At 35.7% G+C, this 14,965-nt stretch overlaps 1 protein-coding gene across 7 annotated transcripts in view; it reads left to right on the forward strand.

Annotated features, from left to right (window-relative positions):
- RABGAP1L (RAB GTPase activating protein 1 like) overlaps nt 1-14,965 on the forward strand; it is a 685,104-nt gene that overhangs the window by 520,214 nt on the left and 149,925 nt on the right. For 6 of the 7 annotated variants that reach the window (XM_073216782.1, XM_073216783.1, XM_037013728.2 and 3 more), the window contains one exon: nt 8,890-9,018. In XM_073216782.1, the coding sequence (XP_073072883.1) occupies nt 8,890-9,018 (129 nt within the window). Of the gene's footprint in view, nt 1-6,791; nt 6,915-8,889; nt 9,019-14,965 lie in introns of those variants that run through there. The other variant, XM_037013724.2, reaches the window with a different exon arrangement.

The raw sequence follows: 14,965 nt of genomic DNA on the forward strand, positions 1-14,965 counted from the left end.
AGAGTTTAATACCATTCTAGACTGTTCCCTCATTATGGTTCTCTCACATTTGAGTCTCTTCAAAAGTACAATATTGACTGAATTTAACTTTTCTTTCACGTCTCTCTCCAGTACAGTTCATCTCTGTTTATACTTACCTTTACAATTATAATTCAGTCTTCTTGATGTATTTGCATTTAAATATAATCTCTCCTGTATAATCATAACAGATGCATTAGGTAGCCATATACATAAGGGACTTCTCACCCTGAAGATAGTCTGTTTATCATTGCAAGATGAAGTTAGATGCCATAACCAGCGCACAGTTATAAGAGGAGAGTGGGATTTTTGAGAAACACAGTTCCTTTGTCACTTAAGGAAGACATAAAAAGATATAAGTTTCAATGCCCAGGTGAGGTCATCAGTGCACACTTGAATTTTGTTTTCCCTGAGTAACATTTTTTCTTAATAAAGGAGAAAACTGAAGACTCATGATTCTGTTAAAAGGACTTTTTTTTTTTTTAAAGAGTGAAATAAGAAACATTTTATTTCAGGAGCTTTGACACTGAGTCAGGCTAAAATATATTTCCGCAAAGTCTCTGCATCTCTTTGAGGAACCAGTCTGGGTCTAATATATTTTCATGTTCTTAAAGATTCCTTCTTAAGTTTGTGCCTCACATGCTTCCACCAGTGACTTCCCTTGGTATTTACATTTTTATGGTTTTGAAGGAAAGTGTAAATTGACAACTGAGGATCTCTCTCATACTTAAACCTGCATCAGGGATAAACTTAAACTGCCTGTAGTTTAAAACAAATTATTACAGTAAAATCCACAGGGTGTTAGGTTCCTAAGCTTCAGATCTTTGTGGGGGTGGTCACCTAAGCGGGTAGTATCTGAGGTGGTACCCCCTCATGTTGTTTTGGGCTCTAACATTCAGAGTCCAGGTGTGAGCACCATGTACAGCACAGGTGAAAAGTATATGCTGAGTTGGCTACAGGACCATTTGGAAATCTCTGACTTTGTTATATAGTGTTGGACTTTGAAGATTATTGATACAACTAGGGTACTCTACATTTTTGGAAATCACATGCCCTTTGATTAGCAATAAGGCTGTGAACTGAGATCAGCTATCCAATAAGTTACTGCTCAGAGTTTGGCATGTGTACCGGGGGGGAGTACAGTTTTTAAGCCTTATGTTATTGGACTGGCTTATGATGTGGGATAGATGGCTAATCTGCACAGGGTGGTGGTCCTAAGAGGAATCCTGCCACACACAATATTGCAGTCTTTCCGTTACTACTCAAGAGGTAGAACTGAAGTTTAGATTTTTAGTCATGTTTTAAATATGAGTGCACGTGGGTTAAGTACATATAAATACCTTATTTTGCTTTAAGAATCTAGTAGTTTTTTTCATACATATAAGAAGTTAATTTTCATAATGAACTGATCAAGTAGACGGAGATTTTCCAAGACAATATTTTAGATTTGGACTTCCTTGTTTCTTGTTCCCTGATTCAAGAGGGACCATCAAACTCTAGAACCCCAAGCATATTTGGAATTTTTGCTCCTTGTCCTTCAAAGGTACACCTACCTAGTAAAGAACAATTTCCCTTTAATAAATCAGGTAAAAGGACTTCATTTAACATAGTACCACAAGGCATAAATTCTATGTGCAGACTTACCAAACACACATTTCTTTAGTGAATTAAAATACGAAAGCAAGAGATACACGTATCCTAGATACCAGCTAAGTAATGGTTCCCTCTTCTAAAATTTGTGCTTCCAAATGATTTTGAGACCTCTAAAAATATTTCTCAGCTGAAGAGATATCCTGTTAGACACTATAACTAAAGGAAGAAAAAGCTGTTGGTGATGAAAATAGTGAAGGGGAGAAAGAGAACCATGCCTAGATTTTTTTCAAATAATCCTCTAACATAAACCTAGAATTTCTTTCTTATCAGAGACCCTTAAAGAAAGATTTATCATGAGAAGTTTGAAATAGAAGCATCTAGAGCTAACACTCAAATATTAGAACTGTTCTTTTCCACCCACCCTGCCTTCTTTAAAAAAAAAATCACTTTAAAATGTGATATTCTTGCACTGAATTTTTCAGTGTGAAAAACACACTCAAAGTGGTATCAGCAGTGGCACATAGCCAGAGTACATCCTCTTAAGTATGTGAAATTTGCAGAAAGAGGAGAAACTTTTACTCCTGTTCAAAATCTCCCTTTCCCTCCTCAAGATTTTTCCTTTTTGCCATTACATGACATGGGAAGTCCTTACCAGATCACTATATATGAATATCAACATTGGATGTAGTTACAATACTGATACCTTGACATTGTGCACAGTGAATCCAAAGGACTGTCAGGCTGAGCAGGGTTGATATATTGAAGGAAATGCCCCAGCTGTTCCTTCAGTAGCCATTTGAATTTTCATCAAGTTTCTTAGGCTGTCAAATTGCATCCAAGCTTTATTTTTAATTTGGAGGCTTTCTTAAAACATTAATTTTAAGCAGGGAATAGAAGAGCAGAGGAGAAAATATGTCTCCTTTTTTATGTCTGGTATTAAATGCTGCAAGGATTACTCATTGAAGTAACTTTTAAAGAAAGTTAAACACCCACTTGTAAAAAAGTAACTGGTACCTCCCAAAAGATAAAAATCAAATTTTATGTCTAAATAAGTCCTAAATCCTCTTTCCAATTTGCAATTTTCTTAATTTATTTTCCTGGGGTGAGTAGGGAGGCTACTTACAATTAACATCCTATTTACCTTTTCCCTTTGGATGCTTCTTTCTACCTACTTGAAAAGAACTAGAAGTAGAATTTGTTTCAGTGTTTTTGTTGTCCAGGTAATTTTTATATATTTTGTTCAAATGAAGGAAGAAGTAATATTATCTTGGAAAATACAGTTGGTAAACATGTTTCATATCATCACTTAAAAGGATTTGACAGGAAGTTTGGGGGAGCAAACTTGAGTGTTAGTAGAGCCACTAATTTTCTTTTAAAAAATGTTTTTTTAATTAAAGTGTCATTGATATACACTTTTATGAAAGTTTCACATGAAAAACATCGTGGTTACTACATTCACCCATATTATCAAGTCCCCCCCATATCCCCATTGCAGTCATTGTCCATCAGTGTAGTAAGATGCCACAGAGTCACTACTTGTCTTCTCTGTGCTTCCTCGTGAGCCCCCAACACCATGTGTACCAATCATAATACCCCTCAATCCCCTTCTCCCTCCCTCCCCACCCACACTCCCCCAACCCTCCTCCCCTTTGGTAACCACTGATCCCTTCTTGGAGTCTGTGAGTCTGCTGCTGTTTTGTTCCTTCAGTTTTGCTTCATTGTTATACTCCACAAATGAAGGATATCATTTGGTTCTTGTCTTTTTCGGCCTGCATTATTTCATTGAGCATAATACCCTCTAGCTCCATCCATGTTGTTGCAAATGGTAGGATCTCTTTTCTTCTCATGGCTGAATAGTATTCCACTGGGTATATGTATCACCTCTTCTTTATCCATTCATCTACTGATGGACACTTAGGTTGCTTCCATATCTTGACTGTTGTAAATAGTGCTACAATAAACATAGGGGTGCAGATGTCTTTTTGAATCTGAGAACTTGTTTTCTTTGGGTTAATTCCTAAGAGTGGAATTCCCAGGTCAAATGGTATTTCTATTCTTAGTATTTTGAGGAACCTCCATATTGCTTTCCACAATGGTTGAACTAGTCTACATTCCCACCAGCAGTGTAGGAGGGTTCCCCTTTCTCCACATCCTCACCAGCATTTGTTGTTCCTAGTCTTTTTGATGTTGGCCATCCTAAGTGGTGTGAGGTGATACCTCATTGTGGTTTTAATTTGAATTTCCTTGATAATTAGTGATGTGGAGCATCTTTTCATGTGCCTGTTGGCCATCTGAGTTTCTTCTTTGGAGAATTGTCTGTTCATAGCCTCTGTCCATTTTTTAATAGGGTTATTTGCCTTTTGGGTGTTGAGGCGTGTGAGTTCTTTATGTATTTTGGATGTTAACCCCTTATCAGAAAAATCATTGATGAATATATTCTCCCATACTGTAGGATGCCTTTTTGTTCTACTGATGATGTCCTTTGCTGTACAGAAGCTTATTAGCATGATGTAGTCCCATTTATTCATTTTTGCTTTTGTTTCTCTTGCCCAAGGAGATGCGTTCAGAAAAAAGTTGCTCATGTTTATATTCAAGAGATTTTTGCCTCTGTTTTGTTCTAAGAGTTTTATGGTTTCATGACTTACATTCAGATCTTTGATCTATTTTGAGTTTACTTTTGTGTATGGACTTAGACAATAATCCAGTTTCATTCTCCTGCATGTAGCTGTCCAGTTCTGCCAACACCCATTCTTGAAGAGGCTTTCATTTCCCCATTGTGTGTCCATGGCTCCTTTATCGTATATTAATTGACCATATATGCTTGGATTTATATCTGGTAGAGCCATTAATTTTCAAAAGTTATCACTTATTCTTATTTAAAAGCTGATAGAGTTCTTTCCTTTATTTTACAAAGGAAGAAAACATGCTTTTGCTTATCCAAATTTCCCTAATTCTTGTCTATATTATCTTCTGGCTAACATTACTTAACAAGTAATGTTGGGGAAGTAATTGCACTTCATTATTTTACTCTTTCCTTATGACTGTTCTGAAGGTGATATAGACAAATTCTTAGGAATTTCCCAGTTGAAGAACAGCTTTTCCAGGTTCAATCAAGTCTTCTAGCCCCATGAGGTTCTGTGTGGAGAGCACAGGTGACTAATGATATCCAGGAGCCTATACAGCCTCTTTTGGCTTGTTGGTTTAGTTCTTCAAATTTTAGTCTGCCTTTTAGGGGTGCATTTTTAAAGCTTGGGTCTTGTCACAAAATCACGTGTTAACTTCACTGTCAGGGTAGAAGATGATCATTCATACAATTATAAACTAAATTATAACCATTAATTAAATCAGCATCTCCATACCCAGCTCATTATTGATTAGTTTGTATGATTGAAATCATGTTTTAATTTCATAGAGAGTACTTATATTTTGGACTAATATTATTACATAAATTCTTGACTTTTTGTGAAGCATATATATTAAACAAAGTAACACATATGATGTGATTCAACTAAATGTATGTAATATATGTGTGTAGGGATAGAAAAAAAGGACTATGAGCAATGAGCAAAATGTTAATTATGTTAATTATGTTTATCTCTAGGTGGTGAGACCTGTTAGGCCTTTAAAAAATACTTCCTTTTTTTGGGAGCAGTGAATATAAAAAATATATTTAAGTAAGTGATATATTAATATATTAAGTAAATGAAAAAATCTATGACCTTCCTATGTAGAATATACATATGTATATAAATTATGATTTTTTAAATGTATTAAAAAACAACCAATTTTCTGATAAATTCATAGTGAGGCACCTAAGTCTTTGCAAAGCAAGGAATATCTATTCCTCTATTGTAGAGGGAAAAACCTCTCAGATACAGTTGTCAGTAAATGGGGGGTTAGCCCCATAAACTGATAAATCTACTTATGGCATATGGAGGCATTTGAAGTGATACTTAATGATTATGGAAGATCTTAAAGAGAAAATTGGAGAAAAAAGCCTATCAGAATAGAACTAAAGGTTGTCTTTTAGAACACTGGCAAGCAAGGTTTTTGTTTATATGTTTTTTGCTTACTGGCTCATTTTTTTCCCCCAAGGGTTGTCTTGTGGCATGTTTTTTTCATTCCCAATGAAATTAGCTTTATTTCAGTCCTTGAGAAGAATATAAATTCTTTCAACTGAGACCAACTGCTTTTTTGGAATAAAAAATCTCAGTGACAACAGGGTACTACTGTTTTTAGCTACTAAAATAGCAATATCTGAGCATCTTTGAGCAACACAGAGATAACTTTCCAAGCCATCATCCCTTATATTTGTCTTGAGGTTCACAAAATGCACTCTTATTTCATATCTTATTTCATTTTCAAATACTTTGGGGTTGAAGATATTCTCATTTTTTAAGTACGAGAATAGTGAAGACTTAGCCAATACCATGCGTTAGCCAGAGTTCAAATTAGAATGAATTTATTTCAACCTTTGTAACCTTGTTTGAGTACCTTTAATTGCCTTTTAATTGTACTTTTTAGAGGCTGGGTTAGAGGATGGAATATGATACAATTTCCACACTTTTGTCTACTTGAGCCTCCCTGCTCCATGATTGTCTGAACTCTCTTTTTGGACTTAAGTGAGTTGGGCAAGCCATGTGATCTAGAACATCATTAACACCAACAGTGCCTTAGGACAGTCACAGGCTCTGAATTCTGGTTTCCAGATTCTTGGCCTGAGTCCAGGTGGGGAGCTCCTTGCTGCACCTCCCTTGAGACCATAGCCTCCTCCAAACAGCATCTCTGTCTACGTGGCCATCCCTGTCTGGCCAGAGGTCAGATGTCACAGGATGTATGAAAACTCATCTTTCATCCTAACCTTTCTGCTTCTGTATGAACTCAGAGCCTGGAAATTAAGTCTGGGGCATTACTAGAAAATTAGGTAACCATACTGCTGTCTGTAGACAAGAGACTGCTTCCCACAATTTTGGGGCATCTGTTACCAGGTAACTAAAGGTTAGTTGCACTGGACGTAGAAGTAGTAGTGCCCTCAGAGAACTTTTTAGTAGTGAGGAAAGCTGCTCATCCTGTTCCCCTATGAACTCTATATGCAGCTCATCTTGAATTTTCCCAGTAATTACCAGAGAGTTAGTCATCAGAACCAGTATTACAGATGAAAAAGGAAGAGCAGGAATGCAGCTTGTCTGGTGTAACTGGTAGCTAAATGCTTTCCCAATAATCAGCAGTTGAAATTTTAGTTGGAGGAGCCCTCTTTTGGACTGATGTTGTTTCTAGTAACTGCCTTTTCCAACCAAGTTAAGGTGAGTTGATAGCATGCAATCATGCTAAACATTCTCTCCACAACTTACTGCTATCATGTCTAAGTATCTGTGACGGAGGAAATAAATCTGTCATATACTGAAGCTTGATTTTTCACTGCCACTGTTAGCCTAGCTCTACTTCCCGGTTACTAGTTCATGTAACCTGTCTCTTCTAAAGCTGAGACAACGTATTCTCCTTTTGAAAATGCCTGGTATATGAATTGGTATGTGATTTTATTTTACATGTTTCTGTTTAAAGGGGAGGGGAGATGGGGAGAAAAGAATTATATGTCTATACACGGTGAAAGAGAGATGAAAATAGAATTTATTCATTCCTTCAGTACACTTTGAGTCCTCCTATACTCTGGGTATTAGTTTTGACACTGTTGCTACAGCAGTGAACAAGAGAGACAAGTCTTCTTTCTTTAGGAAGAAAATAAATGTAAAACTAAAAAATGACTTGGTGAAAAATTACTTGACAGGATGTGAGGGAAGAATTTAAATGCTTGGGAAAGGCCTCACTCAGATCTTACATTTGAGCTAAAATCTACATCACAGAAAATTGCCATCCTTATGAAGATCTGGGAGAATAATATTTCAGGCAGAGGGAAAATCAAGGGCAGTAGCCTTCAGTTAGGAATGAACTTGGTATGTACAAAAACCAGATTGAAGAGCAGTGTGCCTGAAACTGTGGTTCAAGGTGAGGTTGGAGGGGAAGGTGAAGGGCCTTGTGGGCACTAGTAAATATTTTGGGTTTTATTCTGAGCACAGTGTAGTGGAAACTGGAGTCTTTACAGTGAAGAGCAGCATGATCTGAAAGAGCATCATTTGACAGCTGTAAGGAGAGTAGGTAGTGGGCAGCAAGAGCAAATACAGGGAGACCTGTTAAGGGATTCCTGCAGGGACCCACCTAAGAGATGACAGGGAGGTGATGACAAGTCAGGCCTGTCGTTAGCAGGCATTTCTCTGACTTCTTATTCTCTTCCAGTGCAGTCTTCTTTGGTTAATCAACTTTACATTTGAATGTCAGTAAAATAATATTTTGAACTGATGTGTAGTTCTGTGATTTCAAACCATTATTTTTTGTTTGTTTTATTAATAAACTCTTTGTCAATTAAATCTAACTCTTAAAACATCTCATTGCTTTTTGGCTTACTTCTATGTAGCCAGTCTGCCTGAATCTGTAATTTGTACCACGGTGTTTGCCAAATATTACTTGTTTATTAAAATATTTATTGTTTTTCTTATTATAAAATCTTTACAGCAGAAAATACAGAAAAATATAAAGAAAAATCTTGTCCCACTGTCCAAAGAAACATTTTATTTTATTCCTTTCCATCTTTTTTTTGTGCATGCATATATTTATATCTAAGTGGTTATTTCTTAAATAAGTACATTTTGCAAACAGTTCTCATAAGAAGTTCAGTAGTTGAGTGGCTTGCTTCATTTACATCTTCATAACATCCTTTAAGTTGTGGTATCAATTTCATATTTTTATCATTTGATCTGCTATTGTCATGAGCTGGAGAGCCATCTTCCCACCGGGTGTTTATCTCAGAATTCTGGTGTACTTTGGTGCATTGTTTACATCTTCAGCCAGCTTTCTAGTCTATCCTTAAAATGACAGCAAGCTAAAGTCACACATCAGCCCTAGAGTTCGAATGTTTTCCTTTTCTGCCATTTTTCTTTTCTCAGTGATGTAACTTGGCTTAACATTGCCAGGACCCACCATTCTAATCTTCAGGTAATGAGAGTTAAATATGTTAGCCTGTTAATTCTTCTGTTGCTTCTAGGATTTATGGTGACTTCCTTCAACTTATGTCAAGAGGTTATAAATCTCTTCCTCCAAGTTTTTGCAACTCACCTAGATTTTAGCTATAAAAGTACATCCAGGAAAATAGAAATTGTTCTTTCAATGTATTTGTCCTGAATGCAGCCCGGCATGTCCTAATGAATCTTTATAATTATTTTATAGACCTCAAAGGAAGATCTTCTGCAGGCTGATTTTGAAGGTGCTTTAAAGTTTTTCAGAGTTCAGCTTCCAAAGAGATACAGGGCAGAGGAAAATGCAAGAAGATTGATGGAGCAAGCTTGCAACATTAAGGTAAGACACATGAATATAAAACAAAGGCAGAACTTGAATGCAGAGTAACATGGCAAATTATGTAAAACCCTTTCTCCATATGTTGGATTTGGATTATGTTTAAGGTGATATTATTATTAATTAGTCTTTCTCAGACTTTTTTGTCAGTTGGTATGTCCAGAGTACCTGTCCCTTCTAGTTAGACTTAGAGTGAAATTTGGCAGGTTAAGATTGTAACAATAGAAAGACAAACATTTATCTTATAGGTGTGGCTTTAAGATGAGCTGCTGTAATGGTGGTTTCCATGGCAGCAGACTTAGTAGTTAGCTTTTGCCATCTGTTTTAAGATTATTTAGGACAAAGCAAGAGAAGCCTGCTTAAACAGTGCTTTCCTTTCTCTATGGGACCTGCGATGTCTTGATATGCCCATTCCCATCCCACACCTGCCACATATCTGTGGATACATTGCTTCTGATCATATGTCTGGTAAAACTAAACGAATTTCATAAAATAATCTGAAATAGACGTCTCTATCCAGAAAGTTGTGATATCAACATGAGAGAGCACATTTTAAGAAACTTTGGAACCAATTCTTGTTCCTCTGGAATATACTAGGAAATCTTCTTATCTAACTATAACATAAACACAAATCTACTTTCTGAATGAATAGACAAAGATCCCAAGTCTTATGGACCTTACATTCTTGCAGAGGGAGACAAACTGTAAACAATTAGCATATTAAATAAGGGGTATGTTTAATATGTTAGAAAGTGATAAATAGCTGTGAAGAAAAAGTAGGGCAAAACAAACAAGATTGGATTGGTGGGGAGAGGGAAAGTTACAGTTATTCTTAGGTAGAATAGACCTCATTGAGGAGGTGAAGGAGAGGTGTCTAGGGGAAGAGCAGTCCAGCAGAGGCAATAGCTCGTTCAGAGACCCTGAGGCTGGCTCATGCTTGGTGGGTTTGAGGACTGCAAAAAGGCCAATATAGTTGGGGTGAAGGGAATGAAAATGAAAGCAATAGGAAAGGAAACTTAGAGAGCTCACAAGAAACTAGAAAATGTAAGCCTCTGTAAGGATTTAGACTTTACTTTGAGTGAAGCGGGGAGCCCTTACGGGGTTTTGAGTGGGAAAGTGAGATGATCTGTCTCAGATTTTGGAATCTCACAACGCCTACTGCATTGAGGGCAGACTTAGGAAGGGAAGAACAGAAGTAAGAAGATGAGACAGGGCAGGTTACAGTAGTCCTGAAATGCGATCAGTTGAACCAGGATGATAACGTTGGGGATAGAGATGGAGTGGAGATGGGGGTGGTTAGCACCAACAGGATTTCGTGATACATTAGAGATGGGTGTGGGAAGCAAAGAGGAGTCAGGATGATTCCAAAGATTTTGGATTGAGCAATTAGAAGACAGAGTTGCTGTTGACTTATTAAGCTCATTACTTAAATTGTACTTTGACATAGACTTCGTTTAAGTACCATATCCACTATAACACTTTTTTGGTGTGACATTTTTGTTTCGAATTTTGAAGTGATTTCTTAATGTTAAAAAGTAGAATTCAAGGCTGAAAGTAAATAACTGAGTAGTAAAAAAATTATGTTGTCTTTCAAATGAACTCTGTATCAAAAGAGATAATTTTCTAAAGATTTTAAGAAAGGTAGACCTCTGAAGTCTTCATCCTAAATTGCAAACTTTTAAGGCCTTCAGAAATGATTATTTTATGTGGCTGGGCCAAATGACCAAGTGTAAGTCACGTTTATCTGTAGTTTGAAAATATATTCCAGTGGTCATGATGGCTTTGACTGAATTTTGTGGGTAGTAAGTTTGAAAGGTAGGTTTCAGCCAGCTGATTGTTCCAGAGCTGTCAAAGAAAAGTACTATAAACTGGAGCAATGCTGTAGGAGTCTATTAAAATAGAACATTAATTTCTAAGAATAAAGGAATAGGGAGTTAAGAGGTACAGATGAGGTAGAAAGTTAAGTATTTACAAAGGAAGTCTAGAAGCATGGAAATATTAGAAACACAAATCCCAAGAAAATCATCCAAATTTTTGAAATTTACAGGGAAAGATTCTTTTCTTAATATAATTTATGAAGTTCCTTAGAGGATGGAGGTAACAATTTCAAGCCAGAGACATGGGATCTGAAAGACACAGAAACATAAAATGTTCAAAAGCAAGTTCAAAATGTGATCTGAATGAGCTGTTCCTAGAATGTACAAAGGACAAGAACAGATAGATATATTTTTCAAAGTAATAATAAGGTTGTTATTTTGTTTTATTTTTTGGTTTTAGTTGTTTTGGGGTATTTTTTTTTTTTTTGCATTATCTAAAGAGAGTACTTTTTTCTTAGATATTTAAAACAGTACCCACTGGACACCTTTTTAAAAAAAAGACTAAGGTATAATTAACATAACACTAAATTTCAGGTATACAACATCATGATTTGATATTTGTATATATTGCGAAATGATCACCACAATAAGCCCAGTTAACATCCATCACCATATGTACAGGCATACCCTAGAGATAATATGGGTTTAGTTCCAGATGGCCACAATAAAGCAAATATCACAATGAAGTGAGTCAAGTGAATATTTTGGTTTTCCAGTGCATATAAAAGTTATGTTTACATTATACCATAGTCTACTAAGTGTGCAATAGCATTATGCCTAAAAAAACAGTATGCAAACCTTAATTAAAAAATACTGTATTGCTAAAAAATGCTAACTGTCATATGAGCTTTCAGAGAGTTTTAATCAGGGGTCATAGATCACCATAACAAATATAATAGTAGTGAAAAAGTTTGAAATAGTGCAAGAATTACCAACTGTGATACAGAGACAAATGCTGTTGGAAGAATGACATCAATAGACTTACTCAATGAAGGGTTGCCACAGATCTTGAATTTATAAAATATGCAATATCTGCAAAGTTCAGTAGGGCAAAGTACAGTAAAACAGGTATACTTGTGGTTGCAAATTTTTTCTTGCTCTGAGGGCTTCCATGGTCCACTCTCATAGCTACTTTCAAATATGCAATATAGTATTATTAATTATAATCACCATGCTGTAAATTACATCCCCATGACTTATTGTATAACTAATAATTTATACCTTTTGACCCCCATAGGCCATTTCACCCCACCCTACCCCAATTTGGTAATACCTCTGGCTTTGTACTTCTTTCTCAAGATTTCTTTGGCTATATAGGGTTTTTGTGGTTCTATACACATTTTAGGATTGTTTGTTCTATTTCTTTGAAAATTGCCATTGAAATTTTGGTAGAGATTGCATTGAATCTGTATAGTGCTGTAGGTAGTATGGAAATTTTGAGAATATTAATTCTTCCCATGAGCATAGAATATCTTCCCATTTGTATATTCAGTTTCTTTTATTAATGTCATAGTTTTCAGTGTATCTTAAGTCTTTTCAGTTAAATTTATTCCCAGGTATCTTATATATATTCCTTTAGATGCAATTGTAAATGGGATTGTTTTCTTAATTTCTCTCTGATAGTTCATTATTAGTGCATAGAAATATGACAGATTTTTATGTATTGATTTTGTTTCAGGACACCATTTTAATTTATAACATGATTATGAGGTAGATGTTAGGTGAAATTGAGAAGGAAGATATAAGCAGGACAGTATTTGGAGGCTGTGCTGAGACTAGAACATAGGTCTCCAATCTAAAGGTTTAAGATTGTTTTTAAACTGAGACCCACATTTAAAAATAGCTTTTATATCAAGACCTTGACCATAAATACTTACACACATATATATCTGAAGAGATACTTATCCTTACAATGTATAGTACTGTGATATCTTCTCTTCTACTATATTGCATTCTATTTTAAATTAATTTTATTTCATTGTATTCATTTTAAGTCGTTTCTATTCATTTTAAGCTTCTCCCCTTCCCCCTAGAAAATCCTCAAACCAAAAAGCTGGTCACAACCCACTAAATCAGTTTCACAGCAGCTTGCAGTTTTGAAAAAACACTGAAGGCCTATTCCACTGTTCTCACCACTTCCCCCTTCCCCATTCCTGTATGCTGCAACCTGGGAGGGGCTGTGGAGGATGAGGTGTTACACTGAATAATGGAAGTGGGAGTGTGGTAGGGATGTGAATCATCATGTTGTAATTACAGCAGTTGTGCTGGCACCTGGGAATTTTAGGAAATGATGGCCTTACAGACTAAGGCCGCGTGTCAGTGGCCGCGTGTTAGAGCACTCACAGACAAATGTGGCTGCAGGCATGTAGTAGACAAGAAAGTGGAGGTCATATTTATCTTATAACCTGTTTAAAATTAAAGATAGAATTTCTGTCAAAAATAATACAAAGTGTTTTTGGATATGAATTATTTTCGAAGTTATTATTCCTGCATCACTGTATCTTTTTTGAATGGACATGTTCTTGTTCAATTACCCAAGAAAATGAATCTCTTTCTTTTAAGAAACTAGTTGATCAATGATTTCAGTGAACTGATTGGTTTTAAAATATGTGCAATAATTTCAGGTGAAAAATAGCTTATTAGATCTATATGTGGTTTATTTCTGTGAGTAAACCAACAGGATGTGTTTATAAGCCAGGTTGGATTGGATAAGTAACTTTATTCATCTAAAACCTGTGTAATATTAAATATTAGGAATATATTTTGTTGTTTATTCTTTCTGATTTAATTAACATGATTTCAAATTATTCTGATATCCCTCTCATTCCTATGGTTTCTAACAGGCTGAAATTAGAAAATATGTTGACCGATCAGACTTGACTTTAAAAAGTCATTTGATCATTTAATATGTGACTATTTTGCCCTTTTCCAGGATGTCAGCTCTTGTCAATGTCATAATTCAATTGACACCTTATAGTTAAAAATTTTTGCTATTGCAGAGCCTCTTAAACTTGGATATTGATTTCATGGACTCTAAATCAATAGAAATTTGAATTTCTTTGTATATGAGCCTTTTGTTTTTCTTGATAAGGTAATATATAGCTTTTATTGAATTCTTAAAGGGAAGTCAGTGGCTCAAACAAATTAGCCTCTGTACTGTGTGACAACCTTAAACTTAGCAAGCAAATTGATACTTCTATAGAGCATAATAATTTATTAATGGGAGACCTATATATATGTTCAAGTGCATGTATGTATAACCTATATAATTAAAGAGTAAAACATCTGTAGCATAGGTTAGAGTACAATTATATACCTTAAGACTATGGACATGTAAACTTTTCCTGAGAATTACTCTCCAAAGACTAGTAAGTCTGTTGTGTTTTTTTAAAGTTGATTTTGGTTTTGAATAATGTTGCAAAGTCACATTTATGATGAAACTCATTAGTAGCAAAGTTCATCTCATCACTCAAAATACTCTATTGGTAGATCTTCATAAAAGAATGTTTTAAATTATAAATCAGCCTATTTCATTTGTATTTTATTAGTAAAATAATTTGAGCAAAATTAAAACTGCAAAGTCTGACTTCAACTAAAATGGATTTAGGAAAGAAAGATCATTTATTGAGTGCCTGTTGCGTGTCAGGAACTATGAAGAGGACTTCTTAGAGGAAGTGAGTTACAATGAGACCTGAAAGATTTGCAGGGGTTAGAGGCAGCGGGGAGCATGTTCCATGCAGAGAATATGCAGAGGTAAGAGAACATGGAGTTATCTAAGACCTAAACATAGTTCGTGACTGCAGAATAGAGAAGGAGGGGATTAGATGGAGAGAAGACTAGAGGGTTAAAGCAGAAGTCAGACAGCTGGTGCAGAGACATGTAAGCCATCTTAAACAACTTGGGTTTTATCCTGAGGGTGCTGGGAAGCATTGAAGTATTTTAAGTAGGAGACAGAAATGATCAGATTTATGTTTTTGAAGGTTCATTCTGGTTGCTGTGTGGAGATTGGATTGGAAGGAGTAGGTTAGATATTGATGACAGACCAACTCAGAGATGGTTGCCATTGATCCAGG

The sequence above is a fragment of the Manis javanica genome, chromosome 11, assembly GCF_040802235.1.
Source record: "Manis javanica isolate MJ-LG chromosome 11, MJ_LKY, whole genome shotgun sequence".
Classification (NCBI taxonomy): domain Eukaryota; kingdom Metazoa; phylum Chordata; class Mammalia; order Pholidota; family Manidae; genus Manis; species Manis javanica.